Raw genomic sequence first — 11590 nt, forward strand, 5'->3', positions numbered from 1 at the left:
TTCGCGCATTGCGCAGGCGATAAATTAATGATAGTATATAATAAATATTAAAAATGGCTATGTTTTGTAGAATTAAATTAAATATGTGTAAATTAAAATTAATTTTAAAAGGTGTTTTGTTTAAAATAATTTGTAGTACAAAAGATTTGGATGTTGGAGTTGTACAAAGTGATATTTTTATTTGGTAGTTTGATTTTTGCATTTATTTTAGTTGATAGACTTAATCTTTTTATGTGGCGCTCGTCCTCCTTTTTCTTTATTGGTTATTGTTAGAGTTGTTGCTTTCTTCTTTCCGTTCGTAGATTCTTGTGAAGACATGTTCTTTATGAATTGTTGATCGTAGATTCTTGTGAAGACATGTTCTTTATGAATTGTTGAGTTGTATGCACTTTCTATTGTGTTGTTTGTTCTATCTTTGTATTATGTTTTTCTTCCGGAGATGTGTCTTAAGTTTGTATGGTTTTCATTCTCCTTAATCTCTTAATGTGCATGTAATTTTTCAATGACATCTATAATAAAAATAACAAAAATGTGTAGAAAAATTTTTTTGAATGAGTTATTTTTAATAAGAATAATTGAAATAGTATAAAGTGAAATTACCTGTTAATATTTTTCTTTAATCCACTCTGTCAAATAATGTTTCAAGTGATGCAAATTCAAAATTGTATCGGAAAATGTTCAAAATTGAATCTTTAATTTCTTTCACAACAATTGTGAATAAAAAGTTTGCCTTTATTGTATCTTTAATTGGTCTATACAAATCATTTGCATCTTTTATTTTCAAATTTTTTTATAGTATAAATTTTTTCTTCTTGTAACAAATATTTGAATATGTTTATCATATTTCTCTTCACAATTACATGAAGAGATGTTTTCTGCAGTGTTAGTAAATCATAGTTAATAATTAATTAAAAAAATTGATTACAATTATATATAAAATATTATAAAATAATATAAAAATATAAAAAGCAAAATAATTAAAGTATTTTTTCGTAAATTTAATTTAAAATACAATAAATATGTTTGTTTTGTACCTTTTCATCTAATATAATCATTTCTAAGCAAAGAGACTCTTCTTCATTTGTGGGTGTTAATGTTTTTCATAGGCGAATTTTGATAAACCAACCATGCGAACTTTGATAAACCAATTGTCTGTTTGTTTGATGATATTGTCCAAAAGAATGATGCTCCATTGAGTAAGTTTGAACTGTTGTGTAGTGCGAAAATAAATTTTTTGTGCTAAAAATTTGATGTTATTTGAAAAAATAGTGATAACAGACTTATATAAGTTATTCAAATAATATGGAATTTGAATATTTGTAATGTAAAATTTATTATGATTAATAGATTATTATGATATTTGTAATATGGATGTTTATTACATTTAATGAGTTATTTATAGAAATTGATAAATTAATTATTGGGGTTATAAATTTATTGTATTGTTTATAACGGTAAAATATAATAAATATAGAAATATGATTCTTGCCGGTTACAAATTTGATTAGACACTATTAATTTCTAATATTGTCATTGTTAACTTTGCAACCTAATTTACATATATTTCTATTACTTGTATATTTTATTTTTTTGCTGATTTGAAAATAAGAGTTGATTTGGTAAAATTTGAGTGGTTAATTGACTTAATTCTAAAGTTTTGCCAAGTAAACAATGTTGTTGACATGACATTAGTAGGAGAAGAAAGATGTCTTAAAAATAATATGGATAAACATATCCATCTACTTTTATATATTAAGAATAGATAGATAGATAAGAATATAATAGATGTTTAAAACTTAAAAGTATAAGATAAAGCATATTATTAGATTATTAGACTAAAGAAACTAGACTAAGGAATTAAGTTGATAGATAAGTGATAGCCAAAAATAATAAATTCTTATGACCCCTAATATTTCTCTTGAATTCATTGAATATGTTAGGAACAAAATTAAATGAAATTAAATGTTAAGGATATTTTAAAAATAATCACAAATGTTAAAAAACAAAAGTTATACTTTTTCTTAAAATAGGAGGGAATATTTTGGAATTTCAACACTTCCCTTTTTCTTTTCTTTTCTTAGGAAAAAAAAAGATTTGAATTCTCTAAATTTTAAATTTCTCTTTAGAAGGTAAAGTGTAATCTCTCACCATTTATTTTATAGGTGTGACCAAGAGAAAATATGAGAGAGAAACCATTTAAGGGTGAGAGATTACACTTTACTCTCTAAAGTGGAAATTCAAAATTTAGAGGATGTAAATTAAAAAAAAAAATAGTGTTCATAATTATGGCATCAGGAAAACCAGTGTTCATAATCATCTGTCTTACCGAGTTTCAGATGCTGAAATTTAGATGTCTCTGGCATCAGGATAACTATGATTTTGGCAGCAAAGAAAAAGAACCAAATTAGTGAGGAATCCAGCTGGAAAATTATGGCGAATTGCTATTTGCTAAGGGTATGTTTGGTTGGAAGGGTAAACTTTACACTCTTTAGTTAAAAGTTTACTCCAACCAAACACACAGCAGCAGCAGCAATAATTACCTGTTCCTCCTACAAAAGGAATATAGTCAAATGGATCCCATTTGAAAATATCGCTGTATGGTGAAGCTGGAAGTGAAAATCCCAGATGTCTGACTCGTTGCTCATGCACATGGTGCTTGTTTGAATCCCTCATGTGCAGTGCTTTATGATGATCTTTGTCCAAAAGTGGATGAGTGAATTGGATATCATCCATGTTACTTCTCTCTTTGATTATATGCACTCCAATCTCTATGCTGCTCCACTCCTCTGCCCTCACTTCCCTTGCATCATACCTACCAACAAATTCTGAAACAGAGACCAGCGCTTGATTCCATTCATTTTGTTTAAACTGTAAACCCGTAGTATCTTCTAAATCATAAATCCGTATATGACCAGGAGAACCCATGCAACTTCTATCATGAAATATGTGCCGCTCATTGTGATTTCCATTGATGATCAATTCCAAACGAGGGCTAATAGAACGTTCATTATTAGACTCCTTCAAAAGAAAACAGAGAGATATGGAGGGGAACTTATTACGAAACCGGAAAGAAATTGGTTGTCCACTTCTCCGTTTCTCAAACCAACTTGGAATACTTGTTCCCGGCAAAATAAATCTCTTCTGTCCAACCTCTTCATGCAGTTTCTGTTAATCACACACGGTTTAATAATCATGCCCCACCTGAATTATCATATTCAATATCACATGTAACACAATATGAGAAAAAAAGAAACAAATAAAAGATACCTTATTCAATAATATCCTTCTACTCGAACAATTTAACGATGTGGTGAAAGATGCATTTAAAGATTGTATGTTGGGTGGAATCCCTCTAATCTCTTGAAGATTCTTGCAGCCCCAAAGACGAAGAAACATCAGAAGGTGACAATTTTTTATGCATGCTGGAAGAATTCTGACATTACTGTCTGACAAATCTAAATGTTTTAAATTGGGAAACCGAGCAAGAAATATTTCGAGCAATTTATCTGACAGATTGCATAAAGACAAATCAAGATGTGTTGTGGTTGAACACGATACTGAACTCCCTTGCCCTGCACCTTCTTCTTCATTAGGTAGTAACACCGTATGGCTCCGAAGGTACAAAAACTGGAGTTCTTGCAACATGAAAATGCTACTTGGTAATATAATAGTTTCACCAAATTCCAGTTTCAAAAGCTCAAGTCGAGGAAGATTACAAATGGAATATGGCAATTTTTTTATGGGAGTATTAAACAATTCAAGATATGTCATATTTTCCATTTTTCCCAATATTTCAGGAAAACTCTCAAGACTAAGACAATCTCTAAGAAAGAGGTAGCCAAGAGAAGGTAACATAAGGGAAGGAAGACTCCGAAGCTTTGTACAACCGTTAACATTTAACTTACTAAGTTTACCCAAAAATCCAACTGACTGATCAATTCTAACTAAATTCTCACAACCTGCAAAGCGTAATTCTTTTAAATTTGGGGCACTTGAAACATCGGGTATATGTGTTATCCAATCATTCCTACTAAAATCCAAAACACTCATATCCACAAACTCCTGCAAAAATAAAAATTTAAAAGAAATGTTAAAATGGATTTAATAGCATAGAGAAAAACGTAAGAACCTATTGTGCTTGCCTTTAATAGCTTAACTAACGGCAGTGGGGTAACGCAATTGTGGGGCAACTTGAGTATGAAAAGCTTCTTTGGATGAAAATCAGCTGGTAAAGAATGTGAAGGATATCCATGCCATTCCAACACTCTTAAACTATTTGGAAGATGATCCGGACCATTGAAAAGATTGCCACTTTTAATAATAAGTGCTTTGAGGTTTCCCATCTTTTTGAAGGCCTTTCCATCCCATTCTATTACTCTAGACATGGGAGCTTCTAGAACTATGACTTCGATTTCATCGGTTCCCTTTGAACAACAAACCAGCAACCCCAAAAAAAAAAAAGATGATCAATATGCTCAAATGGAAATTATTGGAGAAGAAATTAAATTCCAAAGAAATCAAATAATATCAAAGATTAAATACTGAATAATAAAAAACCAAATCACCCACATAAGTTCACTTACAATGTTCTCTTGTAAAACTTGTATAACATCTTCACAAAGCCATAACCGACTTCGTTTACCAGGATTTTTTGGTGATTCTTGACGAACAATTTCTCTACCCATATCTTGAATCAAGTCATGTTGTGTCACACCACAACCGTGAACCTTTATTAGAGATCTTTCAGCCAACACACGAATACCAAGTTTTGGGCTAACATCATGAAGAGCATGAAGTGTATTTTCAAGATCTTCCAAACTATATTCTTTGAAGCAACAAGCAATGTCAAGAAAAAGTTTCTGATGATATTCCTCTAAAGCATCAAAACTTACTTTAAGTATCTTTTGGATGTCTTTATTAGGAATTTTTTTATACTCATCTAATGCAGATATCCATTCTTCTACACTCCTTCCATACAAATTCGAACCTATTACCTCCAGAGCCAATGGAAGGCCAGAAGCATAAGACACTACCTTATTTAAAATGTCCATATAACATGGATCAACATTTTCACATTTGAAAGCATTCCACCTAAGCAACTCAAGTGCTTCTTTTTTATCAAATTCCTTCACTTGGTATGTTTTCTCAACCATATGACTTGCCAACAAATGTTTGTCCCGAGTTGTTATGATGATTACGCTGCCAGAACCAAACCAATCGGGCCTTCCAGCAATTGCCTGCAATTGCTCAAGTTTTTCAACATCATCAAGAACCAAGAGAATCTTCTTGCTCTTGAACCTTTGCTTTATTAATGAAATTCCTTCACCTAAACTTGCTAGCTGTATATCTTTCTCTCCAAGAATTTTACAAAGAAGCCGCTCCTGGAGATATACTAAACCATGTTTAATTGAATTTTCTCTCACATTTTCGAGAAAACACAAACCTTCAAATTGGTCAGCGATAAAGTTATAAACTGCTTTAGCAAGAGTTGTTTTACCGATTCCACCAGCTCCATATATTCCTACCATCTGGGCTCCTCTATTGGATTCACGATTTAGATGCTTGTTTACTTTTAGTACTCGAGATTCCAGTCCAACAGGATAATTAGCAACATGCAAAGGAACACGACAGACCCTGTTTAAGATCTCCTTCACGATTGCCTCAATAAAAGCATGTTCATATTCACTCCTGTCCAATTAAAAAATGTCACCACAATATATTGACTAGTTCAACATGAAGGAATTCTTTCATCTAAAAAGTTTTAATAAATCAAAATATAAGATGGCAAAAAACATACTGAAGTTTGAAATCATTGCCGGACAGGTTAGCCGCTTGATGAAGAGCTTTCCTCCATTTCTGCACTTTCTCCGTGTCGTCTTTGAACCTCTCCTCATGCTTAGTGAACGCTTCTCCATAGCTTCCTTTTTGGTGTCTCACGTCACTTGGATCAACATCATAAAAGACCGGAAAGACCCACCGGCCCTTCCCCTTAACGCACTCCATGATCTTGGCAAGTTCGACTAAGCAAAAGGAAGAAGATGCATAGTTCTTGGAGAACACAACAATAGCAATTCTAGATCCTTCAATTGCCTTGAGAAGTGAGGGTGTGATCACCTCTCCTTTCCGAAGCTCTTCATCATCAAAGAAGGTGTGGATTCCCTTTCTATGTAGAGCTTGGTAGAGATTGTTAGTGAAACCGTAGCGAGTATCAGTGCCTCTAAAACTAATAAACACATCATACGTGAATGCATAGCTAAAGGAAGATGAAGAGGTGAGTGGTGGCGTTGACATGATGATACTAAAAGGCTTAATAATGATCACTCATACAAACTATGTAATGGCTAAGGGACTGGTATTTATGCCAACATCAAAACTAACATTGCCAAAATTAAAAGGAAGAAGAAAACTGTGATGGAATAGGCAACAAAGTAAAATGCTGATGACTCATCCTTTGTCATCAAGTTCTTATTCTTTTGCCATAGTAGTTGGAAGATAGGGTTGCTCTAATACAATACTAACGTCAAGCACGCCCATCTTGACTATTTTTTTAATCCTTTTCATGTTATGAGTATAAACCTTCTTGCAAAAACAAAAAACCAAGTCTTATTTTTACAACTTGCTTTACTTCACATTTTTTATTAGACACTGATCGGATATATTAGTTAAAATGCTGATGACTCATCCTTTGTCATCAAGTCCTTATTCTTTTGCCATAGTAGTTAGGAAGATAGGGTTGCTCTAATATAATACCAACGTCTTAGACAATGATGGATATATTAGTTTACTCCTCCCTTTCTATTTACCCTTTTTTAAGCATATACCTATCAGTGATGTAGAGGGATTTGGTGTACATGATTTTTTCTTAAAATACTTTTCATCATTATACAGTCTTCCTTATTATGAGCATGCAGCAACAGCAGATCAGCTTCCCAATTTATCATTGATCCAATTCCTAATTATCATTTTTTTTAATAAAGAAATGGTCATATGCAATAATCATACGGCAGGCACATAATAAAATAAACATACATTAAAATTTTATGATGTACATTAAAATAAATATACATTAAACTTTATGATATACATTAAAATTGTCATTACTTTCTTGGACAAAAGATAAATCACCAATTAGATAAAAGCTTGCAAATATTGCAACTTATAAGTATTCATTCATTTTCTTTTTATCAGAAACTTCAGCTTAGCAGCTGAGGAAAATGTTTACCAGCTACTGTGGCCTCATAAGAAACAGAACTATATATGTATGTGTTTAGAAATTTAGCAAACCTGGGCTTTAAATTTCAATCTTTGCACAATATTAATATAAAGATCCAACTTACCCTCTAAGCCTTGATGGTTATAGAAGCCTTTCCCTCAAAGAAGAGGAGGAAGAAGACATAGACGAAGAAAATAAACCACATAACCACAGTTTCCACTTGGCAGTTCTATGATTCATGGTGATTTCCTTAGTTGAAACTAATTGGTTTGATGGATCTGTCCCTTCACAATCAATTGAATTCCATGATTCTCGTGCCACTGATGGATTCCATGATCCCTGTGGCTGTGTCACTGGACCCCATGATTCCCATAGCATTGGATCCAATGAATCCAGTGGAAGCGATTCCTGTCTTGGATCCCACGGTTCGCATGACATGTAACTCCATGATTTTGGTGTCATGTTCTTGTCATTTGAGGCCTCCTATTCCATTGCATACAAAATTACCTGCCTTAAAATTCATAATCCATGCATATCATAGATATTATACAAACATGTAATTGTCTTGAGTGCAAATTCTCTCATAGATATTATAACAATGCTAATACATTCCAGAAAAAATAAGGAATGCAACGCTCATTGAACTCTAAAACATAAATCTTAAATCCTAAATTCTGAATTATAAACCTAGACTCTAATCTCTAAACTCCAAACTTCTGAGTATCAAACCTTAAATCTCAAAATTTAAATTCTAAATCATAAATTATAAATTTGAGTTATTGATATAAATAATCTTATGGATGAGGCGGTTACCGAAATTTGAAACTGCTGCCGGACAAGTTAGGCTGCTTGCTAAGAGCTTCTCTCCATTTCTGCACGACGTGGTGGTCATTCCTACTTTGATGCTTAGCCATTGCCTTTTCGTAATCTCCAGTCTGACGTCGAACATCAGAAGCACTTACACCGTAGAACACCGGAAAAACCAACTGTCACGACCCAAAATGAGCCATGACTGGCGCTCAGGAAAATAATCCTATAACAAGCCTAACATAGTCAAATATAAGTTCAATAAGCAAGTACAAATATTTTACAAGTTCTAAAATAAATAGTTATATACTTTAACAAAAAATTAAAATAACTAAGAATGGTTGGTCCTGCCTGTGACATATGGAGCATACACTTCTAGGAATTCGACAAAGAATAGGTACTCATTGCAAACCGTTACTCTTGAATAGAAAGTCTCACACAGTCAAATATTTGTTCCTGAAAAATATTTTTAGAAAAACGGGGTGAGTTTTGCAACTCAGTGACCAGACAATACATCTATAATCAACATGAGACTATACAAACATTATCATTAAAGTAATTTTAATTAGAAAATAATAGTTGATAATAATAAGTGAATCAATAAGGGAGTTCTCATACAGAAATCAAATCAAAAGTCCACACTTGGGCGGCTCCACCTCTATGGGTAGCCCTTTCCTCTTGTGTGTCCTAACAGAATAACAGATCTAACGTGTGGCCTACACGTTAGGCTAGCAACACCCCTGCTAGCTGGAGTCTGAGTTAGATGCATCTAAGTTAACGTCATAACCGCCGTTAACTACGGTTTTCTAATACGAGCCTCCCAAACCAATTCAAAACATATAATTTCAAATACAACAAATATTTGATCTTTCAAATATATAAGGTATCGAATCGAATCGAATCAAATCAAATTAAATCATACTTTTTCATCAGAAATCTTTTCTCAATCATACTTTTTCAACCATGAGAGATTTCAAATATATTTCACAAAATGCAGAATCAGCGTAACCTGGAGATAACACTGCGATGGCGGTTTTCGAATCTTGAATTCTCTTGAGGAGCGTTGGCGTGAGCTCCTCTCCTTCCTCAAGCTCTCTGTCAGCAAAGAACGTCCGGATTCCCCTCTGTTTGAGAGCGTAATAGAGATTTCCGGCGAAGTGCTTGCCGGTGTCTAGACCTCGGAATCTGAGGAACACGTCGTAGTCCCATCCGTAGTCTGAGGATGGGGAGTGGGAGGACAATGCCAGTGATAAACGACGATCTTCCATGCTCACTTTCACAACTTCAAAGACTAAGAGAAATTTGTAAGCAAAATAACCATGGATATATGCATATATGCTTACAAGTCTCCTTTAATTATTTGATTATAGGATATAAGATTACATAAAATATTTTGCTCAGCCTGGAATCACGTGAAACTAGGATCTATTCACATTTCGAAGTCAATGGTTAGGGTTTTTTATATTACAAATTAATGCATCGTATTCAAACTTATTAGGTGAGGGACTGGTACTTCATCAGTTTAATATATTTACTTTACTGTCGATATCGACTTGATGAAACTGTAATAGCGAAAAAAAATTATTTTATTAATTGTCTAGCATCCATCAATCTGACACCTTGGAATGAGATCTGCAGAAAATTTTATATGAAAAAATATGTTATTCTCTATCATCACAACTGTTTGACTCTCCTTTAAAACATGATAAAAGACTCATGGTGATGTAGAGGATAATATATTTTTTGTTGTTGATTAATTGTAGCCTTATCCACAGCTAGTCACAAGACTAATTCAGTGGATTGCAATAATCCTGGATTACGAATAATATAAGCATATTGCTATTGCTCTAGATTTGTTCACACACACACTTATGTAATTCATTATGCAGGAGCAGGATTATTATGCTATTGACAACAAAAACATATAACCATAAGCACTTGGCCACCTTCAAATGTTAGCAAACCATAAATGAGAAATGCACAATTCTACAATCGTTTAGATTCATCATTTATGATGAGAACTCTAGTGGAGTTCTTAAAAATTCCAGTCTCTCTCAATATTTTGAAAATTCTCTCGCAGTCTTGACCATTCGGCTATAATTGTTGCCTGAGTTTTCTTTGCCAAAGTATGCTCATGTTCCCATTGTGGTAAATTCTTCTTTAACTCGTCCAACTGAGTTTTGATTGTCTTTCCTTCCTCAAAAATCTCTCTCTTTCTCTTACGAAACATGCCTGCTTCATTTTGAGAAACAGACATAGGGCTTGTTTGGGTGAGCTTCTAAGAAAAGATCTTTTTTCGAGTTATCTTTTTTTAAAAGATCTTATGGAGAAGTAAAAGTAATTTTATGTTTGGATATCTCATACAAAAAGATCTTTTTATCTATCAATTATGTTTGGGTATAACAATATAAAAGTACTTTTTTGTTTATTTATTACATGAAAAACATCTTTTTTTTAAAGAAAAAAGATCTTTTAAAAAAAGATGTAAATTATAGCTTCTCAAAAAAGATCTTTTTTTGATTTTACTAGTGCTTTTACTTTTACTACTAGAAATTTGCCAAACACGCTAAAAAATAAAAAAAGATCTTTTTTCATTGAAAAAAGATCTTTTTTGAACAAAATAATGGCGCCCAAACATGCACATAGCTTTATCAACATCAAGTTGCCCAACTTCCAAGAACCTTTTCTTGTTACTTTCCAGACTCATTTCCAGTTCATCAGCTTTCTGCAAATGACACATTATAGAATCAATTTTCACACTTGCTTCACTGTAGTCCCTACTCCAATGAGTCAAAAACCGTGAAGCTTCCGATATCACTTTGCTAGCTTCTCTTGATATTCTGCCATGATCTGCAGATAACTTGCAGAGGTGATCTAGGTTGGCTTTCAAGATACTGCACAATTCAGGATGCAGCAAAACTGAAGCATCATGCGAGATGACGTGTTGTACTGATCTCAATGCTTCTCTGGCCTCTTTATCTTTCGAAACAGTGGTGGTGACCAACTTATCACGGGAACAAGGAAGCATAGGGATGCCAGAAACATCTAGTGAAGCATAAAAGGCATTCATTTCTACATCATCATCATCACTTGTTACATTTTCATCGCCCAAATATTTGTCAGTTGGTGTTGATGAAGCAGTATAACTGGATATTGAAGGTACATCTTCTTCACTAGCCTTGCCACTTAATGACAGGGGACTTGAGCCATGAATATTTAGAGTATCCCCACGACACGAGGTACGAGAAGATTCACCTGGAGCCTCTTTTGAAGCTTCAAAGAGCAAAAAGGTAAAGCATATACATAAAATCTGGAAATGTCATTTTCAGCATTTTTGTTTTGCACATGTTCTGTTAAACAAAATTAACTCAAAGAACATATAACAATGCAGCAAATTAAGATAAATCTAGAGAGAAATATATTGACTTACATGGCATGTGGTCTTGGGTCTGAGTGGTGCATAAAGAAACACCGGTGACATAAGACCATAACGCGAGCTCTGATCTATTGGGTTTAATGTAAACTGTGGTTGTAATAGAAAAAAAATTTGAACTATAAAAGCTTCTTAAG

General features: G+C 33.3%; 2 protein-coding genes and 1 pseudogene across 6 annotated transcripts in view; all 3 read right to left on the bottom strand.

The window, feature by feature from the left end:
• LOC107644632 (TMV resistance protein N) overlaps nucleotides 1-8256 on the bottom strand; it is a 10280-nt gene extending 2024 nt beyond the window's left edge. Inside the window, exons 1-8 of one of the 5 annotated variants that reach the window (XM_021103111.1) lie at nucleotides 8027-8256; nucleotides 7338-7696; nucleotides 5798-6223; nucleotides 4584-5688; nucleotides 4143-4424; nucleotides 3268-4062; nucleotides 2541-3165; nucleotides 2327-2371 (exon numbers count right to left, since the gene is read on the bottom strand). In XM_021103111.1, coding sequence (XP_020958770.1) covers nucleotides 2327-2371; nucleotides 2541-3165; nucleotides 3268-4062; nucleotides 4143-4424; nucleotides 4584-5688; nucleotides 5798-6003 — 3058 coding nt within the window. In that variant the 5' untranslated portion in view covers nucleotides 6004-6223; nucleotides 7338-7696; nucleotides 8027-8256. Of the gene's footprint in view, nucleotides 1-2326; nucleotides 2372-2540; nucleotides 3166-3267; nucleotides 4063-4142; nucleotides 4425-4583; nucleotides 5689-5797; nucleotides 7725-8026 lie in introns of those variants that run through there. The other 4 variants (XM_016348531.2, XM_021103110.1, XM_021103109.1 and 1 more) reach the window with 4 other exon arrangements.
• The window catches only part of LOC107641423 (probable disease resistance protein RPP1), a 17630-nt gene extending 8306 nt beyond the window's left edge, over nucleotides 1-9324 (bottom strand). Inside the window, exon 1 of the mRNA XM_021103113.1 lies at nucleotides 9030-9324. Coding sequence (XP_020958772.1) covers nucleotides 9030-9288 — 259 coding nt within the window. The 5' untranslated portion in view covers nucleotides 9289-9324. The remainder of the gene's footprint in view (nucleotides 1-9029) is intronic.
• The window catches only part of LOC107641424, a 4939-nt pseudogene continuing 3908 nt past the window's right edge, over nucleotides 10560-11590 (bottom strand).

The sequence above is a fragment of the Arachis ipaensis genome, chromosome B05 (genome assembly GCF_000816755.2).
Source record: "Arachis ipaensis cultivar K30076 chromosome B05, Araip1.1, whole genome shotgun sequence".
Lineage (NCBI taxonomy): Eukaryota > Viridiplantae > Streptophyta > Magnoliopsida > Fabales > Fabaceae > Arachis > Arachis ipaensis.